Source organism: Phyllopteryx taeniolatus, chromosome 1 (assembly GCF_024500385.1).
Source record: "Phyllopteryx taeniolatus isolate TA_2022b chromosome 1, UOR_Ptae_1.2, whole genome shotgun sequence".
NCBI lineage: Eukaryota > Metazoa > Chordata > Actinopteri > Syngnathiformes > Syngnathidae > Phyllopteryx > Phyllopteryx taeniolatus.
The window spans coordinates 17,574,103-17,595,923 of NC_084502.1; the positions used below are offsets into that span (position 1 = coordinate 17,574,103).

A 21,821-nucleotide genomic window follows, 5' to 3' on the forward strand; every position below is an offset into this window, starting at 1 on the left:
AAATATCTCCTCAATTGAACATTGATCTGAAATCTATTGGCTAACCTGTGTTATATACTACTTAATTGTTGCTACTTGCAAATAAAATGCAGGCAAACAGTTAATTGGAATCAAAGTTACAGCGGCAAATTAGGGAAGATTAATGTGAAAATTAATCTGGTAAAGCAGCAGTTTAACGTGAAATACATTGTCCCTCAGCAAAATGGCTGGCATTATGGCTACTACAGTCTTTTACAGTACTCACAGAAAATAAATATACAAAGGGGGGAAACTATGGATTGTGCACTATTGCCCTCTAGCGTTTTCCTCCCTTCATTTTCAAACTCTTTATTGTTAGATGGAAGCCCTTGATACTATGATATGGAAAATTGTGGCCACTGTCCACAATATGGATGAAATAGCTGTGGCTCCGTACTGGATAGTTGGGTTAACAAATTCTTCACAATGTCAGGTTCCTGGTGAGGTGGATTTTTTTCGCCTGTGGTTCCGAGTCGGATGTCACCCGGGAGACCTGCGGCTTTCCGTCGGGCATGGGATGAATGAAGACTTCGAGACACTTGGCGTTTGGGCTAATTCGATTTATTGAACAAGCCTTAGTGTCATAACAGCTGCTTACATTGCCAGAACAACGAAAAAACCCTGGATCTCAGTTTATCAAGGTTTAATTCTCTGGGCGTGGAATTAGCCCCTCCCTGGGCGCACCCAGCAGATGGCCGTTCCTCATGACCATATTTGGAATCACACCCGCCTGTTGGCGCCTCACCTTCTAGCTACGCTCACACTCGGTTCCCTCATCTTGTAAGATGCAAAACAGTCCTCTTTGCAGACCGGGAGACCTGTTGTGAACCCAAGACATGTTACTATCTGGGCGGAGAATGAAAACCCTAATAAACATACAAAGGGTTGAAGGAAGTCCTTTGATGTAGAACTTCAAAGAAAAGATGGTTGGCTTGAATACAGATCTCCAAACATTTTGGCCCTTGCAAAGGAACTCTGATTGTGGTCCTATTAAAATATACTACACTACGTCCTCTTTTTTTTTTTTTAACCGCCATCTGATTGGTTGGGCAGAGCAAAACTTGCTCCAGCCAACTGTGACAAGCAAAACACGTCATTAGTGTTTTTTGTTTGTTTGTTTTTGCTACTTTTATTGCATTTAGTGTTTACCTAATATCAGTTTCCATCATTGGTGTCCAGTAAAATATCCATTCATTTTTATTTTGTAACCCTGCAAATTAGTTTGTTTGCACAATGTGCAGGTTGGAAAACAACATCAAAAACGATGTTTTAAAACATATGCTCAGTCACCAGCTTTTTCATCTTTCTACAGTCACCAGAGGGAACGTTCACATTAATTGAAAATGTATTTCTTCTCCATTGTCAGCACAGGGTATCTCCACTTCTTCAAATACTGTAAACAAATGCATCATTAATTTGCACCATTATTGGAGTGCAGTAAGCAGTGGCTGTCCTAGCTAGAATGGTGATCAATAGTGTAGGTTGGTAGAGAACAGAAAATTCACAAACATTTTCAAAGTGTTGAGCCATGAATGATACACATTTTACCCAAACATTTATGATTCAATCTAATAATCACCAAGGATTTAAAAGATGTATTCTTCGTGCATTTCAATGAACCAATAGTGGCCACGATAGAGATAATCTGATGTAAAAAAAAAAAGTACATTATTTATGGAAAATACAACTTCAGATCAAAATCCACACCTTTGTGAAGTTTCATACATTAGCATAAACACAGCAAAAAAGTTTTACGAGATACGAGCCATCATTCGGACAATTTATTTTTTATTTTTTGCTTTGACTTGTGGGCGCAAACTCGATATATGAGAGCTATATGGCGGCAGTGAACTCAACTCAACTCACTTCACAATAAGCAGCACTTTGGTAAATTGTGAACAATTCTTCAAGGTTGATTCAAGATATTTAATGCCACGCCCAGTTGAAGTTTACTCTCAAACTAAACACAAAGCAAAGACAATTATACAAGACAATTCTAAATTATTTAGAACCCTTTGAAGTTGAACTAAACTCCTCGACATCTTTTGTTTCTAAACACATTAAATATGTTCAAAGGTAAGTGCTGAAAACGTGTAAAGACTGAGAACAATATATTACTGAATTGTTGAGAAAGCTTGAGAATCTTTTTCTTCATCTCTTTTGGACAGATTTTTTTGGGGGTGGGCCTTCAATCTATGGCCACAACTTGAAAAAATACATCTTCTCTAAAGTTTAACGTGTTTTGTATTATTTGGGCTACATGTCTTTTTGTCTGGCCCCCAATAACTGTTATCGAGTGTTATTTTCCGTATTTAAAAAAACACATTACAAGAAAAAAATGTTTTGGGGGGTAGGCTGGATCAGATTAATGGAATTTCCATTCATTTTAATAGGGAAAGATGATTTGAGAGAAGTCTGTTTAGAGTTACGAGTGTTGTCACCGGAGAATCTAACTCGTATCTCAAGGCACAGCTGCATTGGTAATTGAACAAAACCTGATGCAGTAGCTAGTTCCATACACAAGGAGTCATTGTTTCGCCTTTGACGACTCTTTTTGCTTCAGCAAATGTGTGGGAACCCGGAAGAGCTCATCCATCGATTGTGGCGGCTGCTGTGTCCATTGAGGCAGCGGCGATTTAAATAACCTGCAATCGGCACGTCCATCCGTATCGGGCACCCGGCATATTTACCTTGCATTTGGCTAGAAGGCGAGCGAGCATGGCTGGTCGACTGCCGGCTTGCGTTGTCGACTGTGGCACAGGGTAGGTGCGGAACATGCTAGTGCTTGTTAGCAGCAGCTTGCGTGTCAATTTCCCGGCTAACGCCCTGCTTTGTGTGGTACCGCTTTTCTCTCTTATCTGTTTCGTCAAAGTTTCCAAATATTTCAAGTGGGGGAGAAGGGGCCACCCAAAATTGGCAAGGTTTGCTTTGTTTAATAGCGCTGCTATTTAAAACCGGTTTCTTCCGTTAGCTACTGAGGCTAATGCTACTTCCTGGTCCATTCTCCACTCACAAACCACCACGTCAAAATGTTTTAGCTGCCGATGCATTCCCATTGAACGCTGGAAATGCAAATTTAGAGTGACTGTTGATCTTCCTCCCCCTGTAGGTACACAAAGCTTGGTTATGCTGGAAACACGGAACCCCAGTTCATTATACCGTCATGTAAGTAAAAAGAGATGAGAGAACCACAATTGAATGGCGTGACTCAAGGCTAGGCAAGTGTATTTGTGTAGCACCATTTAAAAGTCAACTTCATAGTGCTCTAATACGGAAGCGTATTGCATTCACTTGGATTAAAAAAAAAACAAAAAAACAAAAACTCCTGTTTTTCTGAGTAATTTTTTTAGGGCTTTGTTTTTCTGATTATTTTTTTCCCCCAAGTGTTTTTCTGACTTTTTTTCCCCCACCTGTTTTTCTGACTAATTTTTTTCCACCTGTTTTTCTGACTATTGTTTTCTGTTTTTCAGACATTTTTTTCTACCTCTTTTTCTGACAATTTTTTTCCGGAGTTATCGGGACACATCGAACTCACGCGAGAATCTGCGAACTGCAAGTGACTCTTTGCGGAATCCGTAGTAAGCAACATGACCGGCTTATTCAGTTTGATCAAGTTTTATTTTGATATGGGTTTAAGACACTGGGAGATACTCCTGTCTTTGAGTCACATAGATGGTATTGTTATTAGTTTGTCGACATTACGCAGGCACCTTAATTGAACCGGTAAACGTGTATGGGCAGGTTGAAGGTGTGCGAGCAGTAATCCGCCATTAGTGAGTCCGCAAAGAGTCACTTGCAGTTCGCAGGTACTCGCGTGAGTTCGATGTGTCCCGATAACTCAAAAAAATTAGTCAGAAAAACAGGTGGAAAAAAACATTAGTTAGAAAACCAGAAAAAATTAGAGAAAAATAGGTGGGCAAAAAATTTGTCAAAAAAATAGTCAGAAAAAACAGGTGGAAAAAAATTTGTCTGAAAAACAAAAAAATAGTCAGAAAAACAAAGCCCTCCAAAAAATTACTTTTTAGTTTTTTTTTTTTTTTATCCAAGTGAATGCAATATGCTTCCATACTCTACAGGGGAAAATAGGTACACAAATTACACAACAAAAGTAAGATGGTGAAATTATATTTTTGATTTATGAAAAAGAAGCAATGAACAACAAAATATCAGGATAGGTTCAAATCTGCCAATGGTGGGAGCAAATCTCAGGTGTTGTGTAGGTTTTCTTCCACAGTGAAGGAGCATAGAAACACAATGCTGCTTCACTTTGTTTACTTCTGGTTCTGGAAACACTCAAACCTGAGGGGTCTGGAAGTCTCAGTGAACTAAAAAGGTCAATCTGAGCTTTGTAGACTAACAGTAAGATTTCAAAATCTATTCTTACAGTAAATATTAAATAATAAATGTTTTCATGGTAGCTGAAACCCATCAGAATAGTGAGTCAAATTAAATCCATTCTTTTTTTTTAAATCCCTCATGTGATTTTGCCTCATGGTAGGACTTTTTAAAACAAGTTTTGTTGTTTTCTTTTCTCAACTATTTCATGATCAGGCATTGCAATCAAAGAGTCAGCCAAGGTTGGCGACCAGGCGCAGCGCCGGATGATGAAGGGTGTTGACGATCTGGATTTTTTCATTGGGGACGAAGCCATCGATAAACCATCATATGCAACAAAGGTGAGATTTTGCCATGCAGAAGCAGTCTGGTTACACACGTCAGTAGATGATTGACACTGTTTTTATTTTCTCCTTCCCAGTGGCCAATCCGTCATGGAATCGTGGAAGACTGGGACCTGATGGAGAGGTTCATGGAGCAGGTCATCTTCAAGTATCTGCGGGCAGAACCTGAAGATCATTACTTCCTTTTGGTAATACCTCAGTTTCCTACGTTCAACGTTGCCTATCTACCCAGAGATAGCGAGATTGTTTTATTCTGTGATAATGTGTTCTGCATCTCGTCCTCCAGACAGAACCACCGTTAAACACACCAGAAAACAGAGAGTACACAGCAGAGATCATGTTTGAGTCGTTCAACGTCCCAGGTCTCTACATTGCTGTTCAGGTACAAAAACAGGACTAACATTTTCATTAGTGGGGAACCGCATCACTATGTGATGCCATATTTAGTTTGGGTTGATAAAATTGTCGTCTGCAGGCTGTCCTGGCGCTGGCAGCCTCCTGGACGTCCCGACAGGTAGGCGAGCGGACCCTGACGGGGACAGTGATCGACAGCGGCGATGGCGTCACGCACGTTATCCCAGTGGTGCGTTTTACTGGCTGACATTGTGCTTGATTATTTTCACACGTTGCCATCCTCATTCTGTTTCTTCTTTGCATTCCAGGCTGAAGGCTACGTCATCGGCAGCTGCATCAAACACATCCCAATTGCGGGTCGGGACATCACGTACTTCATCCAGCAGCTGTTGAGGGAACGAGAGGTGGGGATCCCTCCTGAGCAGTCCCTGGAGACTGCTAAAGCTGTCAAGGTCAGTTTTTCCTTCCTGGAATTAAAAAATTCTGTTGATCTGTTCTGTTCATTTCTCTGCTGGGTCACAAGAAAGCAGTAGAGTGACTCAGATGGTAGTAAAGAGAGAGGAGAAGTTAATGCGCATCGGTACCTTAACTTGCAAGTTTAATTCGGCCCTTTACCTTCTCGTAACTCAATTTACTAATTTATCAAATCAGTTTTCCCTATTAAAATGAACTGAAATGTCAATCCGTGAAAAAATACCTCTTTTTAAAAATATAAAGTAGCACTGTATTGTAAAATAAATACATACCATAATAAAATAGAATGTAAAGAAACAAACTGTTAGTATTAAGCCGAAAGTAGCACACTCAGACTGCAATACATTTTATATTGATATTAGCTTTTAGGGGGACGGCCTACTGTAGTGACTGATGTCAGGTAGCTGGAATCAGTCGTATTGGCTGTTTACCACACGGTTAGTTCAGTGTGAGCATCTGCCTCATGCTACTATAGTGACTGCACCGCTAGCAGTGGCTAAACTGCTAATGCTACGTGTGCCACTGCTGGCAGCAGATTTGCAACAAGTTTGTTGTGTTGCTTGTTTTTGAGGGCGCCAATATACCTTGCACAACTTCTGTTGTCAAAATAGCCTCTGACATCTATTTCGCTCCCCTCAGCTATGTTTTTTTTCCATGTTTGGTCATTATGTTTACTTACTATTACTTTCTGTTTACTTCTACAACTTGCAAAGTGGAGCAGGAAAAGTTTGACTCTAATAATAATAATTAGGGATGTCCCGATTAAACTTTTTCACTTCCGATCCGATACAGATACAGCCTTGAGTTTTGGCCAATACTGATAGCGGTCCGATCTGATTTCAGCAATAATCATACATAATTTACTTATTTTGTATTATGGCATGTTAGAAAAGTGTTGACCAAGTCATATTACTCAAACAGAGAGCAATAATCACTAACAGTTGCTATGATAAAAACTGACCCATTTATTATTAACCAACGGGTTACATAAAGTAACTGATGTGCATGTCTTGACCCCTGAGGGGCAGTGTGGTGCACGCAATGAGATACACACTTGCAGTAACAAAGAAGTAGAAGTCATGGGCTAATGTTATTATAACTTGTTTTTCACAGCGTTTGAAGAATATATGCCAGAGATTATTGTTATATTATTATATTTTTATACAGCGTTTGTATACCAATATTAATTATTTTGAGAGATTTAAGTGCCGTGAGTACGATGTTTGTTTTCGTTTGCTCGTCATTGGTCTTTTTCATTCATTGTGTTTTTGTTTTGAGCTAGCGATTTTTGTGAACAAAAATGAAGAAAGAAACTTAAGTCTGTGATGTATTTGAACATCCAATAGGTGTAATTCTTTTGTTATGTCTATTCAGTTATATGGTGAACTTCAACTGGAGTGTCAATTAAGGAATTTAAGCAAGCAACATTCACTCTTACTCCTTGCTACTATGTTAGTACCTCAGTGCTGGAGCAGAGCATTGAATGGACTGCTTGTATAAGAGAGGTAAAATCGGAGAATTTAGATCCAGTCCGATCTGAGCCAATCCTTTTTTTTTTTTTGCTGAGATTGGACCAATTTCCGATCTCAAAGATGAGATTGGGACACCCCTAATAATAATAATAATAAAAATGTATTCAATTTATATAGCGCTTTTCAAGGAACTAAAAGACGCTTTACAATTGCACACATTATTCATTCACTCCCCAGGCACACCCTGGTGGTGACAAGCTACTTGTGAAGCAACAGCTGCCCTGGGGCAGTTTGACAGAAGTGTGTCTGACATTCTGCGCCTACAGCCTTTCCGACAACCACCAAACATCCAACCACTAGGCTTGACACGATTTTTGGGGCTCATCAGCAAGTTTAAAAAAACGATAACCGATCACGATCCGATCACAAGATGGAGCAATGTGTCTACATGACTTGTTCATTTATTGTATATACTTGTGTACAGTATACTGAGTACGTATCTTCAAAATTATTCTCTAGCATTTTAGACTTAAAAACATCTTTAAAACAGACTTTAAAACATCAACGACCTCAAGGGGGCATTCAAGGATTGGCCACTGACATAAGTTTAGGTCAAATCAACATTACAACATGACAAAAATAATGGGTGCTAACTTACTGTAATAAAATTACTTTATTGCAATTAAATTACTTTAACAAATACTGTTAATGAGATGCTTACTCTAAGTTTCTCACTGTCCCAGCTATATGGACAGGTGTTGTCCAGAGTTTGCGTCCGTTTGGCTTTTCCTTTGGTTTTTGTTTGTTTAGTTTTTTTTCTCCACGCTGCATTGCTTGAACGTGGCATGCTCTTCCTTGTGTACATTCTTCAGGTGCCCGATCAAATTTGTTGTGTTGAAGCATTTAGATGACGTTCCCCACGACGTACTTCAGTTGTGCACCGACTGCAAATAACTTGCGTGTTGTTTGTCCACAAAATAGTCCCACACCGACGACGTGTTTGTTCACTGACAAGATTGAAAAAACTTTATTGGCCATCAGGTAGTTACAGTACTACGCCACAAGACATGTGACAAGGCTAAAAATAAACTAGCTTTTGGATCCATCCATACGCGACGGCGACGCGGTGTAAATGTCTTTTGCAGAGCCGATCGATGACGTCATTGATCGGATTGGCAAATTATGACATGAAATCGGATCGGCTGATCAGTATGAAATGCTAATTATCGGGCGATACCGATCAAACCGATCAGATCGGTGTAAAGTCTACCAACCACATTCATTCAGCTCTGACTGTCTGTTGTCGTGGACATGTCCGCCATGTTTGATCAAGTAAATATGCTCACAGTTGATCACTGTAATAGACCTTAAATGTATTGCGATCACGAATTGCAATCCTATCAATGTACCACTGACTTTCTCGTGCTGCTTGAATCTCCATGTGTGTAATTGTGTGTCATTACAGGAGCGCTTCAGTTATGTCTGCCCTGACCTTGTAAAGGAATTTAACAAGTACGACACAGACGCGTCCAAGTGGATCAGGCAGTACACAGGTGTCAACGCCATCACCAAGAAAGAGTTCCAGATAGATGTGGGCTATGAGCGCTTCCTAGGGCCTGAGATCTTCTTCCACCCTGAGGTACCTTTGACTTTGCTTCCGGCCACATTTACAAAAGACGGAATTCACAATCGTTTCTTCTCACGTAGTTTGCCAACCCAGATTTTACACAGCCAATCTCGGAGGTAGTGGATGAGGTCATTCAGAACTGCCCTATTGATGTCCGCCGCCCTCTTTACAAGGTACAGAAGAGTCATATAAGCGGATTCTGTGCATCTACGTTTGTGTTAAAATGTCAACTGTGCCACAGAACATTGTGCTCTCTGGAGGCTCCACTATGTTCCGAGACTTCGGTAGACGCATGCAGAGGGATCTCAAGCGGACTGTGGACGCACGGCTGAAAATCAGTGAGGAACTGAGTGGTGGCAAGTTAAAGGTATAGAGCACAGAGAAATTAACTGCATTAAATGTGTAAAGTTCAAATTTACAGTTATTGGACTATCTTCACAAGGGAGTTGTCTGTTCTATTTAACAAGATTATACAAAAACTATTTCACTGTTTGCCTTTAAATATAAAACAAAATCATAAAAGGTTGGAGCTTTAACCAAGCTCAAACCTGAAACACGATTATTTTGACCGAAATTCTCTCGATCATCTGTTGTATCACTATAGTACTAAAATAATAGTAGACAGACTATAAATAGAGTTTTACCTTGCTTATAAGCAATTTTCTGCTTGGAAATTCACCTATTCACAGAATTCTATTTTTTTTTTTTTTAAACCTATCCACCATATTCCATTGTTGTTGTGTTTCTGAAACACCCTAATGCCTGGATCAGACTACAAGACAAATTTGGTCTTTCACGATTGCACTTTGTCAGACAGTGGCAGCACTGCACGACATCTATTCCGATACCAACGTATCCCGTCTTTTACGATCACTGGGCTTTATCTTATCTTATAAAACCAAACACTGTCGGAGAGGTGGAACCAGAAAACGTGTCACTGGTCAATGCGATCTGATACACTCGCTACCATGGTGATAACAGCACTAATGTGCAGCGCCAATGTATTGTTTGTGTGTGTGTGTGTGTGGGGGGATTAACAAAATGAGGAAAAATGTGGGGCGATCGAGAGAGACGGTTCATTCAAGGATTGCTTGAGGTATGTTCACATACTTTTAATACGATACACAAGCTCACAAGCAGGAAACAAATTATGTAGCTTAGCAAGCTAGTGCTGGCACTAACAGTTGTACGTAAACATGCTGGCATTCTGTCGAATCATGCTCTAAAGCTTCGGTAAACATTGTTTTTTGCATGTGAATAAATGTTGACAACAGCAAGCACGGGAGGCGATGCGCCGTTCACAATACGCAGTCCTATTGGTCGACGTCAAGGTGCACTGTCGGAGAGTTGTAGTTGGTATATCAAACTACATGGAAGATATCCCAAAAAATCAAATATGCTAGACTTTTCATTTTGGTGTCGCAGGGCCAAATAGTCGGTCGTGGATTATGTCGCACTACAAGAAGTTTTGTCGTTCCTGACAAAATATGTCTGGGAAATCGGCTGCGATAGCTAAACGGGCCAATATCGGGGCTGAAATCCTGTAGTCTGAGCTAGGCATAAGCTGCCACAAGATGGGACCAAACTCCATCTATGAGAAAAGTAGTGCTTTGGAGCCATCTTGTGGCATCTAACTCTAAACCTTTTTGTGGGGCGTGCCAATGACTCATTTATTTTTGCTAACATTTCAAAGCGATTAATGCTTCAAACATTTCCGTTTGACTGATTGCCATTGAGATTTATTTATTTGTTTGTGTATTTTTGCAGCCAAAGCCCATTGATGTGCAGGTCATCACACATCACATGCAGCGATACGCCGTCTGGTTCGGGGGCTCCATGTTGGCGTCCACAGTGAGTGTGAAACTACTTTGCTTGCCATTTTTTTTCTTCTTGATTTATTTATTTTTTTCTAATGTTAACTCTGTATCGGCAGCCCGAGTTCTACCAAGTGTGCCACACCAAGAAAGACTATGAGGAAATCGGTCCAAGTATCTGCCGCCACAACCCCGTGTTCGGGGTCATGTCTTAAGGCATGGGGAGTGTGTTGGCTGGAGCTGGAGGGGAAATGGAGGAAGCACATTTGTGGCGGTCTCATGAGCCTTTGGTTCTCCGATCGACCCCTTCATTCAGATTGAGTGACAGCGGACCAAACAAACTGCCAACAATGGTAGCGACGTCCTCCATCAATTAGAAGGGACAAGCAACGACTCCAATCGCGTTTCCTGCAAGTAATTTAATAATCGCTGGTAAATATTTAATTTGTGCTCACCGGATTGTAATATGGCTAACGCAACATGAGTCTGCTTGAACAAACCTGGGTCAGCTTGTCTGTCAGGAGGTGGGACTAAATAAAAGATGAGTCAAGAAATGTGCAATATTGTCCTTCAAAAAATGTGTTGGAACAAGAATACTTCATAACAGTTCATGTGACATTACAAAGAATCAGTGAAAAAGTAGAGGAATAATTAGTCTTTTTGATGTTGGAGAGCAACATGATCACCAGAAGAAGCCCAGCAGCCAGCCATGCTCTGATACAGAGTTGAGTCTTTGGGAAAATCACCATCACTCCACTCCTGAACTTCTTTTTCCTGTCAGACACATTTTAAAACAAGTTGTAGTCATGCATTAAAATAAAGTAGGACTTATTGAATCCAGGTGTCATTGCTGCCATTCCAATAAAAGTTGAGATGTTTTGACACTTGTCTTGACTTTCTGCTCAGCATGTCATTATATTTAGTTGTGGCATCTGCTCCTCTCCTTCCTGACATATGATGCAAGTGTTTATTTTCATCCCTCGACTGACGGAGACGTCCTGTAGCCACGCTCCCAACACTGGAAACACGTGGAGCCGACCGTCAACATGTCGGAGCGGTGGCACTTGAGCCCGAATGTCCGCCTAAGTCTGCTGCTCTTCTTTGCTTTGTTCTTCGGTGCACTGGGGGTTCTGTCCACTCTCTTTTCCTGTGCGACTGACTACTGGCTGCTGGGTTCTGCTGAGCTCTGCCGTCCAGGAAGTGGATCAAGACAGACAGAGGTAGTGTACAGTATTTCATAGACCAGTGGTTCTCAACTGTTGTCACCCTGGGACACACATTTTCCTATTGTTGCAAAGTTGTGACCCAGTTTTATAGAAATTAAGTGCAATACATATTTTTTTCTTTGTTTCTAAATACCCTCTGTCATACCACCAAAAGCATGTTGCTAACCATGACAACCCATCCATCCATCCATTTTCTGAGCCGCTTCTCCTCACTAGGGTCGCGGGGGCGTGCTGGAGCCTATCCCAGCTGTCATCGGGCAGGAGGCGGGGTACACCCTGAACTGGTTGCCAGCCAAGGGCATTTTGAAACAACCATTCGCACTCACAGTCATGTCTACGGGCAATTTAGAGTCTCCAATTAATGCATGTTTTTGGGATGTAGGAGGAAACCGGAGTGCCCGGAGAAAACCCACGCAGGCACGGGGAGAACATGCAAACGCCACACAGGCGGGACCGGGGGTTGAACCAGGGTCCTCAGAACTGTGAGGCTGACGCTCTAACCAGTCGTCCACCATGACAACCCTAGTTGTATCATAAAAAATAACTTCAATGATTTTAGCAAATGGCTGCAATATAACAAAGAGTGAAAATGTTAAGGGGTCTGAATACTTTCCGTACCCACTGTGTATATATATGTGTATATGTATATATATATATATATATATATATATTATACATTGATAATTTCCTATTTTTGTTGTTATACCTAGAATATAATTTCACAGCCTGCAAAGCTATTAAAAAAATGGTGATGGTGGGGTGAGGGTGCTGTATAAAAAGTGTTTTTTGAAAAAGTGTGGGTGTTGTGACACCCACAGCTCCTATGGGTGCGATGCCCCTGACAACTACTGCGACTTCTACTAAATATATTAGCGACATAATTTTGGGGGAATAATACAAAACAGTGACAAAACTATTTGATTAATTACCTTTAAAAGAAAGCATTGACATTGCAATTTTTTTAAATTACTATCGTATATACTGTAAACAATATATAGCTGCTTGATTGATTGTTTTTAGTGTTTTTAATAAAATAAAATCAAAGAATTTCAACGTGGCCCTTGCATCCTTCCGTTTTTCTGTATGCGATCATCGGAGGAAAACATTTGTACACCCCTTCCTTACTGAAATGTCCATGCATATAGCTGATAATTAACCAGTGGTGTTCTGACCCAAGGCCACAGACGGCGTGCTCTTCCATGAGGGACTGTTCTGGCGCTGCTCCTTCCCAGCAACATCTCCTAAATACGCTCTTTGGGATGTTTGGATATGTAAGATCATTTTGCACCAACCCAGCATAATTTTGACTCTGCTTTTATATAATGTTTTTTACTCTTCAGTAAAAGGGCCACATGTCAAAGTGTGCCAGCCAGCGTTCCTTTTCCCATTTCCTGCCAAGGACCCGTTTTGGGTGAATTCACGGGATTCACCTGCTGAACCCTACGAGTATCACACCGCCATTGGTGGGATATCTCATCCTTCACATGTGTTCCACACACTCTGTCTTCAGTATACCTCAGTGCCACTTTCTTAGTTTTCAGAACTTTTTGGAGCATCTTCCTCATCACGGGTGTGGCCGCTGTGGTCACTGGTGGGCTCTCGGTTATCTGTACTGCCTCTCTCTCCAACCACAAGCTCTATAAAGTGGGTGGAGTCCTTCTGCTTTGTGGTGGTAAGTATAAATATCCTTTTTCCCCAGGCAAATGCACCAGTTTATGCTTGATTATATGATATCCCATAAAGAGAGTTTTTACAGGAAATTTGATTCTGCCTCAACATACACTTAATGACTGACTTTGTAACCAACTTGGCCAGGAAATAAACCATCACAGTGGCACGTAACATGATTATGAAAGGACAACATTCGACCATAAACAAGGCCATTAAAGCAGTGAAATGTGAAATGCACTCTCAGGTTTAACCATCATGATAACTGAATATTTCGAATGTTTTCAAAATCTTCAACTCAAGGACACTCACTGTGTGTCATTTAACCATGAAATGAGAACATTTTGATCTATAATGTGATTAATTAAACAAACTTAAAAGTAACTTGTGTCTGTAAAGCATCTGAGTTTTAAGGAAAGCGCCTAATAAAAATTATTTATTATTATTATTATTAAATTTGCAGACAATAATCACTTGCAGCTCACAAAAATGCTACCAAATTATTTCTTAATACAGGAGCACAATAGGATTTTAACAATTACGTTTCTTGAGACTGAAAGGATGAAGCAGTATCCAATACTATATCTTGTGTTAGCAACAATCGTGATATCAGTACCAAACACAATGTAGACGATAAATGGTTCATTCAGCAGCTAAAATAAACATCCAGAAGGTTTACAGTATATAACACATACAAATGATGTAAAATAGGCATGAGAAGTCTGCAAGAACAGATTTTGGTTAACAGGGTTTTATTTCTACCCACTCCTTTGTGTCGGATCAATGGAAGCAACTGACTTTTATTCTCATATTTTTAAATCTGTCCATTTCAAATGGAATAAAAATAACTATTCACATGGCAGTACATTTGAAATGCCAAAGCAATAAATGGCGCTATATAGCCCCAAACTGTAACACTATCAGATATGTGAAAAGAGTCATTTCTGAAAACAGCACAACATAGCATTAATGGTGATGTGTAGAGCAATCTTACACGGGTGGATGATTAGTAGAGTGGACTTACTGCAGAAAATGATACTTGAATTTAAAGAAAATTGGAAAATATTTTTCATGGCCAGGATTTAAAAAAATTAAAATAAATAAAAAAATCTGATTCCAGTGACTGAGAACACAATCTACTTGAGGTCAAATCTTAATATGAGCCATGTTGATGTGGACACGTCCTCCTGGCTGCGTGTGCTCATGTAGATGTTGTGCATGTCTGGTTGGAGGTTGTGTCAAAAACTTGATTTGCCCCAGTGAAAAAGACAAATACTATAAATACACCCACCCTGTTTCATCTGTCTGTCTGTCCTGCAGGCGTGTGTCTGTTCGCTGTGGTGTTAATGTTTCTGATATGGGTCCAAGTGCTGGACACACTGGAGGAGTTTGCTCAAGGGCAGCGTGTGAGTGGCTGCACGTCTTTCCACCTGAGCATTCAGAATGGAGTGTCGTTCTTTCTGGCTCCCGTGGCCTCCTTCTTTAGCCTGCTGTCTGGCCTGCTCTTCATCGTCATTGCGCAGAGCGCTCGCTCTTTAAGATCGCACCGCACAGACAAAATGCCACAATCTCCAGAGCTGCAAACTGACTTGTGACTCTCAGTATCTCAATTTGTTATGCTAAAAGGAACCTATCATCATATGGCTCAAAAAGTGGCATGTAAGGAAGCATACAGTAAAGTAAGGTCACTCAAGTCCAATCAAGAGTAAAGAGTGGTCCATCTTAAGTATTACACACAGTTCTTTTTCCATACACATGTAGTATGTTACGGGTCAAATACGAATATCCTCATAATTATTGTCTATATCAAATTGTAAACTACAGATCTTTTCAAAATGTTTTTAAGCCTATTTGGCACTCATAAATTGATGATTAATCCTTAATCAATGTATCAGAGAAAAAGGAAACGGTATTGTTTTTAACCACATTTAAAAAAAATAAAAACATCTACGAGGAGCTGTCTGTATGTTATAACCTCAGTCATTGAGATGTCTGCTCGGGAAAGGTCCTAAAAAGATTATGACCCTTATATATATATATATATATATATATATATATTTATATATAGATATATATATATATATCTTGATTGAATAAATGTATACTTTTTTTTTAATTTTGCTACGTCACAGGTACTTGTTTTGTGCAGATCTCACACCTTTGACCTCTGTATGAGTGCTGTTGTTGTTATGCTGTTTAACTCTTTCACTGTTTCGAAATGTTTCTGCTGGAACCTTGGGACCGTTACAGACTCCCCATTGAACACTCTCCTCAGTGTCCCATAAAACACAAATATACTGTACACGTTGTAGACTCTTACTGTTTCAAGATTCTTCTACATGACCCTTCAAAAACCAATAGGTGCATATTTCTGCAGGAACGTGTACAAATGCGGTGGAAACTCAGTCAGTACTCGAGACTAATTTAAGATTCCTCTTGAACACGTTATCTCTGTCCCATAGAAAATACAACTATTTTATACAACAGCATCTACAATTTCACCTTTTCAAGATCAGCATCAGCCATCATTCCCACCATTTTTCTTGATTTACTGTAACACACAGGTAAATCTAAAATCCATTTCAGTAGAGAGAAGCTGAATTAGACCCAGAAAAGCCTCAGTAGTCAGTAAGATACAAACATATTTTTATGTAATTTGGTACACTTTGGTGAAAGGCATCAAATTGTCGGGTGAAAGAATGACATTTGGGGATTTTTTTTTTAAATTGCCAAATGGATCAAATTTGACCTGAACATTATGTAAGGGTTAAGCTACACAATATTGAAATTACACTTCTTTAGCACCATTCTGCTCCTTACTAAGTGCATGTTGTGTTCAAGATCAGACTTTGTGTAAATTACATCACATCATCAAATGCACACATCATCCATCTCTCATCGAGTATAAAATAAACCACAGGATTCTTCTGACCTCCATCAGTGAAGGTAATTAGAATACTTAATTTGTAGTTTAAATCATTTTTTTAATCTAATGAATAGAGCCACTCTTCCTTCATTGTAAATGATCAATTAGATTTGACAGAAGTGCTGAAAAGAGGGGTGTCGAGCTTGAATGTGCACACGATTCGGACGTGAGAGAGATGCTTGGGTCACAGGGATGGAGATAATAAATGAGACTGTCACAATCCATTTCCTGACAGGGATGTTACTTCATGGCGCTCCCGCTAGAGAGCAGTGTTGCCTCGTCATCATATTTCTTATTGGCGTCCAATGAAGGAGGGCCTTCAGAGGAGTGAACACGCGAGAACTGTAAAGTGGCAATCATTCTGTGTTTGTTTTTGTTGTTTTTGTTCCTACATAAATACAATTTTATGCAGTTAGGTGTGATTTGGATGAAGGAATGAGGGGAATCTTACAAGTGGATAATTGGAAACAGGCAAACACAGGCCGTTTGATGCAATTGTCAAGACATTCTCCATCACTTCAATTGTGCTTTTAATCTGCCCGTCTGAGCTAGGTGACTGTCATTAAACGTGAGCGTGCCACGCACATGGCTCTTGGCTTTTAAAGAAGTGATAGCGTCTCAAACTGCAATTGTGGACATGCATCGTGATGACTTCCTGAGTTCCAGGCGGGGTGTGGCGGTGCACCCGGCAAATGGATCTTGATGACACAGCATAGCTCCATTATTGCTGTTATACATTGCTGTACACCCAACAGTAACAACAGTAAAAACACCAACACAATCTGATGAGATCCAAGCATGGTTCTAAATCCACGTCATAACTTTTGTTTGAAAAAGAACAAGTGCCCCAGCTGTAAACCAATGCAAAAGACAACCACAATAATAAAACATAGTAATAAATGGATATCTCAATCCAGGGGCGTCACTCGGTTTTATGGATCGGGGGGGGGGGGTGGTAAGCCTCCAGTAGAGGCACAGGATGTGAGCCAATGTAGCACACGACCACAAAATTTCATTACAGTTAACGAAGACTGAGAAATTGCTTTGTAATGTTTTTGGACAGATTAAAAAAAAATACAATACTGGCTCCCCTCCTGGAAGCCGTCACCTTATCGTGGTGGAAAGGTTTGTGTGTCCCAATGATCCTAGGAGCTAAGTTGTCTGGGGCTTCACGCCCCTGGTAGGGTCACCCACGGCAAACAGGTCCTAGGTGAGGGACCAGACAAAGCACGGCAAAAAGACCCCTATGATGAAAATTATGAATGGATCAAGGTTTCCCTTGCCCGGACGCGGGTCACCGGGGCTGGCCTGTGGAGCCAGGCCTGGAGGTGCGGCTCGAAGGCGAGCGCCTGGTGGCCAGGGACCCACGTTACGCTTTCGGGCTGTGCCCGGCCGGGCCCCGTAGGTCCCCCTTCCCATGGGCCATAGGGGTCGGGTGCAGTGCGAGCTGGGCAGTGGCCGAAGGCAGGGACCTTGGCGATTTGATCCCCGGCTACAGAAGCTGGCTCTATGGACGTGGAATGTCATCTCTCTGGCAGGGAAGCAGCCTGAGCTGGTGTGTGACGTCGAGAAGTTCCGATTAGGTATAGTCGGACTCGCCTCCACACACAGCTTGGGGTCTGGTACCAGTCCTCTCGAGAGGGGTTGGACTCTCTCTGGAGTTGCCCACGGTGAGAGGCGCCAAGCAGGTGTGGCGCTTGTACGTTGGGGTTCACCCCGGTGGACGAGAGGGTAGCCTCCCTCCACCTTCGGGTGGGGGGACGGGTCCTGACTGTTGTTTGTGCCTATGCACCAAACAGCAGTTCAGAGTACCCACCCTTTTTGGAGTCCTTGGAGTGGGTGCTGGAGAGCACTCCCGGTGGGGACACCATCGTTCTGCTGGGGGACGTCAATGCTTACGTGGGCAATGACAGTGAGACCTGGAAGGGCATGATTGGCAGAAATGCCCCCCCCCCCCTCCGATCAGAACCCAAGTGGTGTTCTGTTATTGGACTTCTGTGCTCATCACGGATTGTCCATAACGAACACCATTTTCAAGCATAAGGAAGCAGAGTCTGGGTTCTCTGAGGTGGGCTCTCCTTTCTCTGGGGTTGAGGTCACCGAGGTGGTTAAAAGGCTCCTCGGTGGCAAGGCCCCGGGGGTGGATGAGATTCGCCCGGAGTTTCTAAAGGCTCTGGATGTTGTGGAGCTGTCCTGGTTGACACGCCTCTGCATCATCGCGTGGACATCGGGGACAGTGCCTCTGGATTGGCAGTCTGGGGTGGTGGTCCCTCTTTTTAAGAAGGGGGACCGGAGGGTGTGTTCCAACTACAGGGGGATCACACTCCTCAGCCTCCCTGGTAAGGTCTATTCAGGGGTGCTGGAGAGGAGGGTCCGTCGGGAAGTCGCATCTCAGATTCAGGAGGAGCAGTGTGGTTTTCGTCCTGGCTGCGGAACAGTGGACCAGCTCTACACCCTCGGCAGGGTCCTCGAGGGTGCATGTAAGTTCCAGTCTACATGTGTTTTGTCGACTTGGAGAAGGCGTTCGACCGTGTCCCTCGGGGTGTCCTGTGGGGGGGTGCTTCGGCAGTATGGGGTATCGAACCCCCTGATACGGGCTGTTCGGTCCCTGTATGATCGGAGTCAGAGTTTGGTCCGCATATCCGGCAATAAGTCGGACTCGTTTCCGGTGAGGGCTGCACTTTGTCACCGATTCTGTTCATAACTTTTATGGACAGAATTTCAAGGCGCAGCCGAGGCGTAGAGGTGATCCGGTTTGGTGGCCTGAGTATTTCATCTCTCCTTTTTGCAGATGATGTGATTCTGTTGGCTTCATCAAGCCGTGATCTCCAACTCTCCCTGTAGCGGTTCACAGCCGAGTGTGAAGCGGCTGGATTGAGAATCAGCACCTCCAAATTTGAGACCATGGTCCTCAATCGTAAAACGGTGGCGGGGAGATCCTGGCCCAATTGGAGGAGTTCAAGTACCTTGGGGTCTTGTTCACGAATGAGAGAAGAATGGAACGGGAGATCGACAGGCGGATCGGTCCAACGTCTGCAGTGATGCGGATTTTGTATCCGTCCGTTGTGGTGAAGAAGGAGTTAAGCCGAACCAATCCCAAAAAGGTTTATTGTTCATGTATCCCTGCTTATTCAAGAAATTTTGGGTTTAAAAAAATAAATAAATTGTAAAACATATTTTTTTAAATAAACCAAATCCTTTAGGGGGGCTTAAGAACATTTTAGGGGGGCTAACGATGCCACTGCCTCAATCAATTTGAGTCTTATATTGCAATGAGAGGAAAAAGTATGTGAACCCTTTGACTTTCTTACATTTCTGCATAGATTGGTCATCAAATATAGTCTGATCTTCATCTAAATCACACGAATAAACAGTATTCTTAAACTAATATCACACAAACAATTATATGTTTTCATATTTTATTGAAAATAACGTAAACATTTACAGGACAGGGAGGAACAAGTAAGTTAACTCATGGATTTAATAACTGGTTCAGCAATGAATACCATGAAAACTATTAATTAATTGTATATATTAATTGTTGGCAGCTTGGCTCCTAAAGTTGACATCTGTTTAGTGTCACCACCTACAAATGTGCATCAGAGTTTGAGAAACCTTGCGGGGTAAAAATCAAGAAACATTATAACTGTAACCCCTCAAAATGATCAGTCATACTTTTGTCTCCTCACATCTTGACTTGGAATTCTCTCTTGACCCGTCTCAACAAAATGTCTTTAGTTTAGAGTAGACCATCTCCAACTGGTTTCTATTGTAGGATTAAGTACAAAATTTTAACAGTCATTTACAAAGCCCACAATTGTCAAGCTCCTCCATACTTGATGGTTCTGGTGTCATTTTATTGTCCACTCCTGTTAGTTCACTTTGTTCTGCTGACTGCTTTTTTATTACTGCCCCTCAAACAAGATTAGAAACGATGGGAGAGCAGACCATTGGCCCCAGAATTGTGGCATGCCTCTTCTGGAGACATTTTTATAAAGCAGTTAAAAACACGATTTATTTTAGGCAGGCATTCCTAGTTCCTATAATCTTTGTGACTGCTTTTCAACCATGTAAAGCACTTTGTGAGTCCTCTCTGTGAGAGGTGTTACTTACTTAGAGGTCAATTTAAAACACATAAAAGGCAGACACAATCTGCTCTAAAATCCTCCCCTTTGCTCCTCCCGTCGTGTTCTGTTTCCCGCAGGCTGACCCAGGGGCCACAATTATTCAGGACTTTGTTCAACCAAGTAGAAGAATTAGCCTCCCCTGTTCATCTAAGACCTTCTAACCTCCTCTCTGACCTCAGACTGATGCTATGACTATATCAACCCCATCATGGCTCTCCTTGCCAAACCTTTTCCCTACATATGAGCTCAAGCAGGCCAGAATCATGCTCAGCTGCGCATGATTAAAACAACAGAAAGCCAACAGATGATGAAGTAACAGCAGATCAAATGAACTTATACTGTAGATACGAACTGGAGTACTTGTTCTCAGAATGGCTCTCGCCTGATTCGTGACCACTGTCTTCATTTGGTCACTGTGTCAACTTGTCATAATGCCACCTAATATGATCACTTGGCTTCTCAATCATCTTCCCACAATGTTAGAAATGGAAGGTAGCGATGGGGAAGAAGATTGAATATAAGTTTATTTCACCCACGAGTGCTTTCCTCCTTTTGTTCTACAAACAGAAATAAAAAAATGTTGTACCGGTACGGCTGCTCATGCTATTGGGCATGGCTTGTGGAGGAGTGGGTAGTGAAAAGGGGGTGTTTAGTTAGGGATTGCCAATTAGAGCCTACTCTTGCACATTTCACCATAACGTTACATGTACTTATGGAATCTACAGTATGTCATTTGTCCAAGGCAGAACGATTGAGAAAACATGGAAAATGACTTGAAAGATGATTTTAGCCTTCTTCTCTACCACCTAGTTTGAATATGTGAGGTGTCCATCGAAAAGAAGATGTTACATGTGTTAAATTCCTTGAAAGAGGAACAATATGCCAGCTGTAATTTACTGTACATATTAACAGGTAAGTTGATTCAAAAATAGATATGGTGGAAATTCAGACATAGCTACTGTAACATGATCATTGAGGGAATGTCTAATTAATTGACTTTTCGGTTGCTCTCTTGATGCTGAAATTGATAGCATGCTGTATTCTACTGGCAAGGTAGTCATTTTGTTTTGCTAAATTATTTACACACTGACCAAACATTCCTGTGAGAAAAACGCTGTCCACAAAGCCAATGATGGAGGCTTGGTTCCCAGTCAGTACCTTTAGAAGTTAGGGTATTATGCCCTCAGACATCCTCTCAATTTATCCTCCTCACCCACTTGTGCTGCTATACTTTAGATTTGTTTTTGTTTCAGGAAATAATTTAAAAAGAAAAACCTTTTGGGGTATATCTGGTGGTGCAACCCCATACACAACAAGTTTTTGTCATTGTTTCAGTTCAAGTCAGCGGTAGTCAGTCACTTTTCTGCCACCTGGAAAATAATCAATTACAGCTACAAGTTCTCAACTTTGGTGCAATATAAACAGAACGACATTAC

General features: G+C 41.5%; 2 protein-coding genes across 2 annotated transcripts; both read left to right on the plus strand.

Annotated features, from left to right (window-relative positions):
• The first annotated feature begins 2,567 nt into the window (after positions 1–2,567).
• Positions 2,568–11,320, plus strand: LOC133479725 (actin-related protein 3-like). The gene is made up of 12 exons (XM_061777057.1): positions 2,568–2,780; positions 3,128–3,183; positions 4,570–4,694; positions 4,775–4,885; positions 4,984–5,079; positions 5,173–5,280; positions 5,360–5,503; positions 8,463–8,636; positions 8,705–8,797; positions 8,866–8,991; positions 10,392–10,475; positions 10,558–11,320. Exons 1-12 carry the CDS (start codon positions 2,737–2,739, stop codon positions 10,651–10,653), a joined length of 1,257 nt encoding a protein of 418 aa, XP_061633041.1. The 5' UTR covers positions 2,568–2,736; the 3' UTR covers positions 10,654–11,320.
• A 37-nt stretch (positions 11,321–11,357) lies between these two features.
• Positions 11,358–15,288, plus strand: LOC133479731 (transmembrane protein 182-like). The gene is made up of 5 exons (XM_061777071.1): positions 11,358–11,658; positions 12,842–12,935; positions 13,005–13,127; positions 13,199–13,336; positions 14,653–15,288. The coding sequence occupies exons 1-5, from the start codon at positions 11,485–11,487 to the stop codon at positions 14,925–14,927; spliced, it is 804 nt and encodes a 267-aa protein (XP_061633055.1). The 5' UTR covers positions 11,358–11,484; the 3' UTR covers positions 14,928–15,288.
• The last annotated feature ends 6,533 nt before the right edge of the window (positions 15,289–21,821 follow it).

What these genes read in the sequence shown, in the direction of transcription:
- LOC133479731 (XM_061777071.1), top strand. Translation starts at nt 11,485, where the DNA reads ATGTCGGAGCGGTGGCACTTGAGCCCGAATGTCCGCCTAAGTCTGCTG. An exon ending in TCTTTGGGATGTTTGGATAT is followed by an intron (nt 12,936 to 13,004) that starts GTAAGATCATTT and finishes TTTACTCTTCAG; the next exon opens with TAAAAGGGCCACATGTCAAA. An exon ending in AGTCCTTCTGCTTTGTGGTG is followed by an intron (nt 13,337 to 14,652) that starts GTAAGTATAAAT and finishes TCTGTCCTGCAG; the next exon opens with GCGTGTGTCTGTTCGCTGTG.
- LOC133479725 (XM_061777057.1), top strand. Translation starts at nt 2,737, where the DNA reads ATGGCTGGTCGACTGCCGGCTTGCGTTGTCGACTGTGGCACAGG. An exon ending in GTTGTCGACTGTGGCACAGG is followed by an intron (nt 2,781 to 3,127) that starts GTAGGTGCGGAA and finishes CTCCCCCTGTAG; the next exon opens with GTACACAAAGCTTGGTTATG. An exon ending in AGACTGCTAAAGCTGTCAAG is followed by an intron (nt 5,504 to 8,462) that starts GTCAGTTTTTCC and finishes GTGTCATTACAG; the next exon opens with GAGCGCTTCAGTTATGTCTG.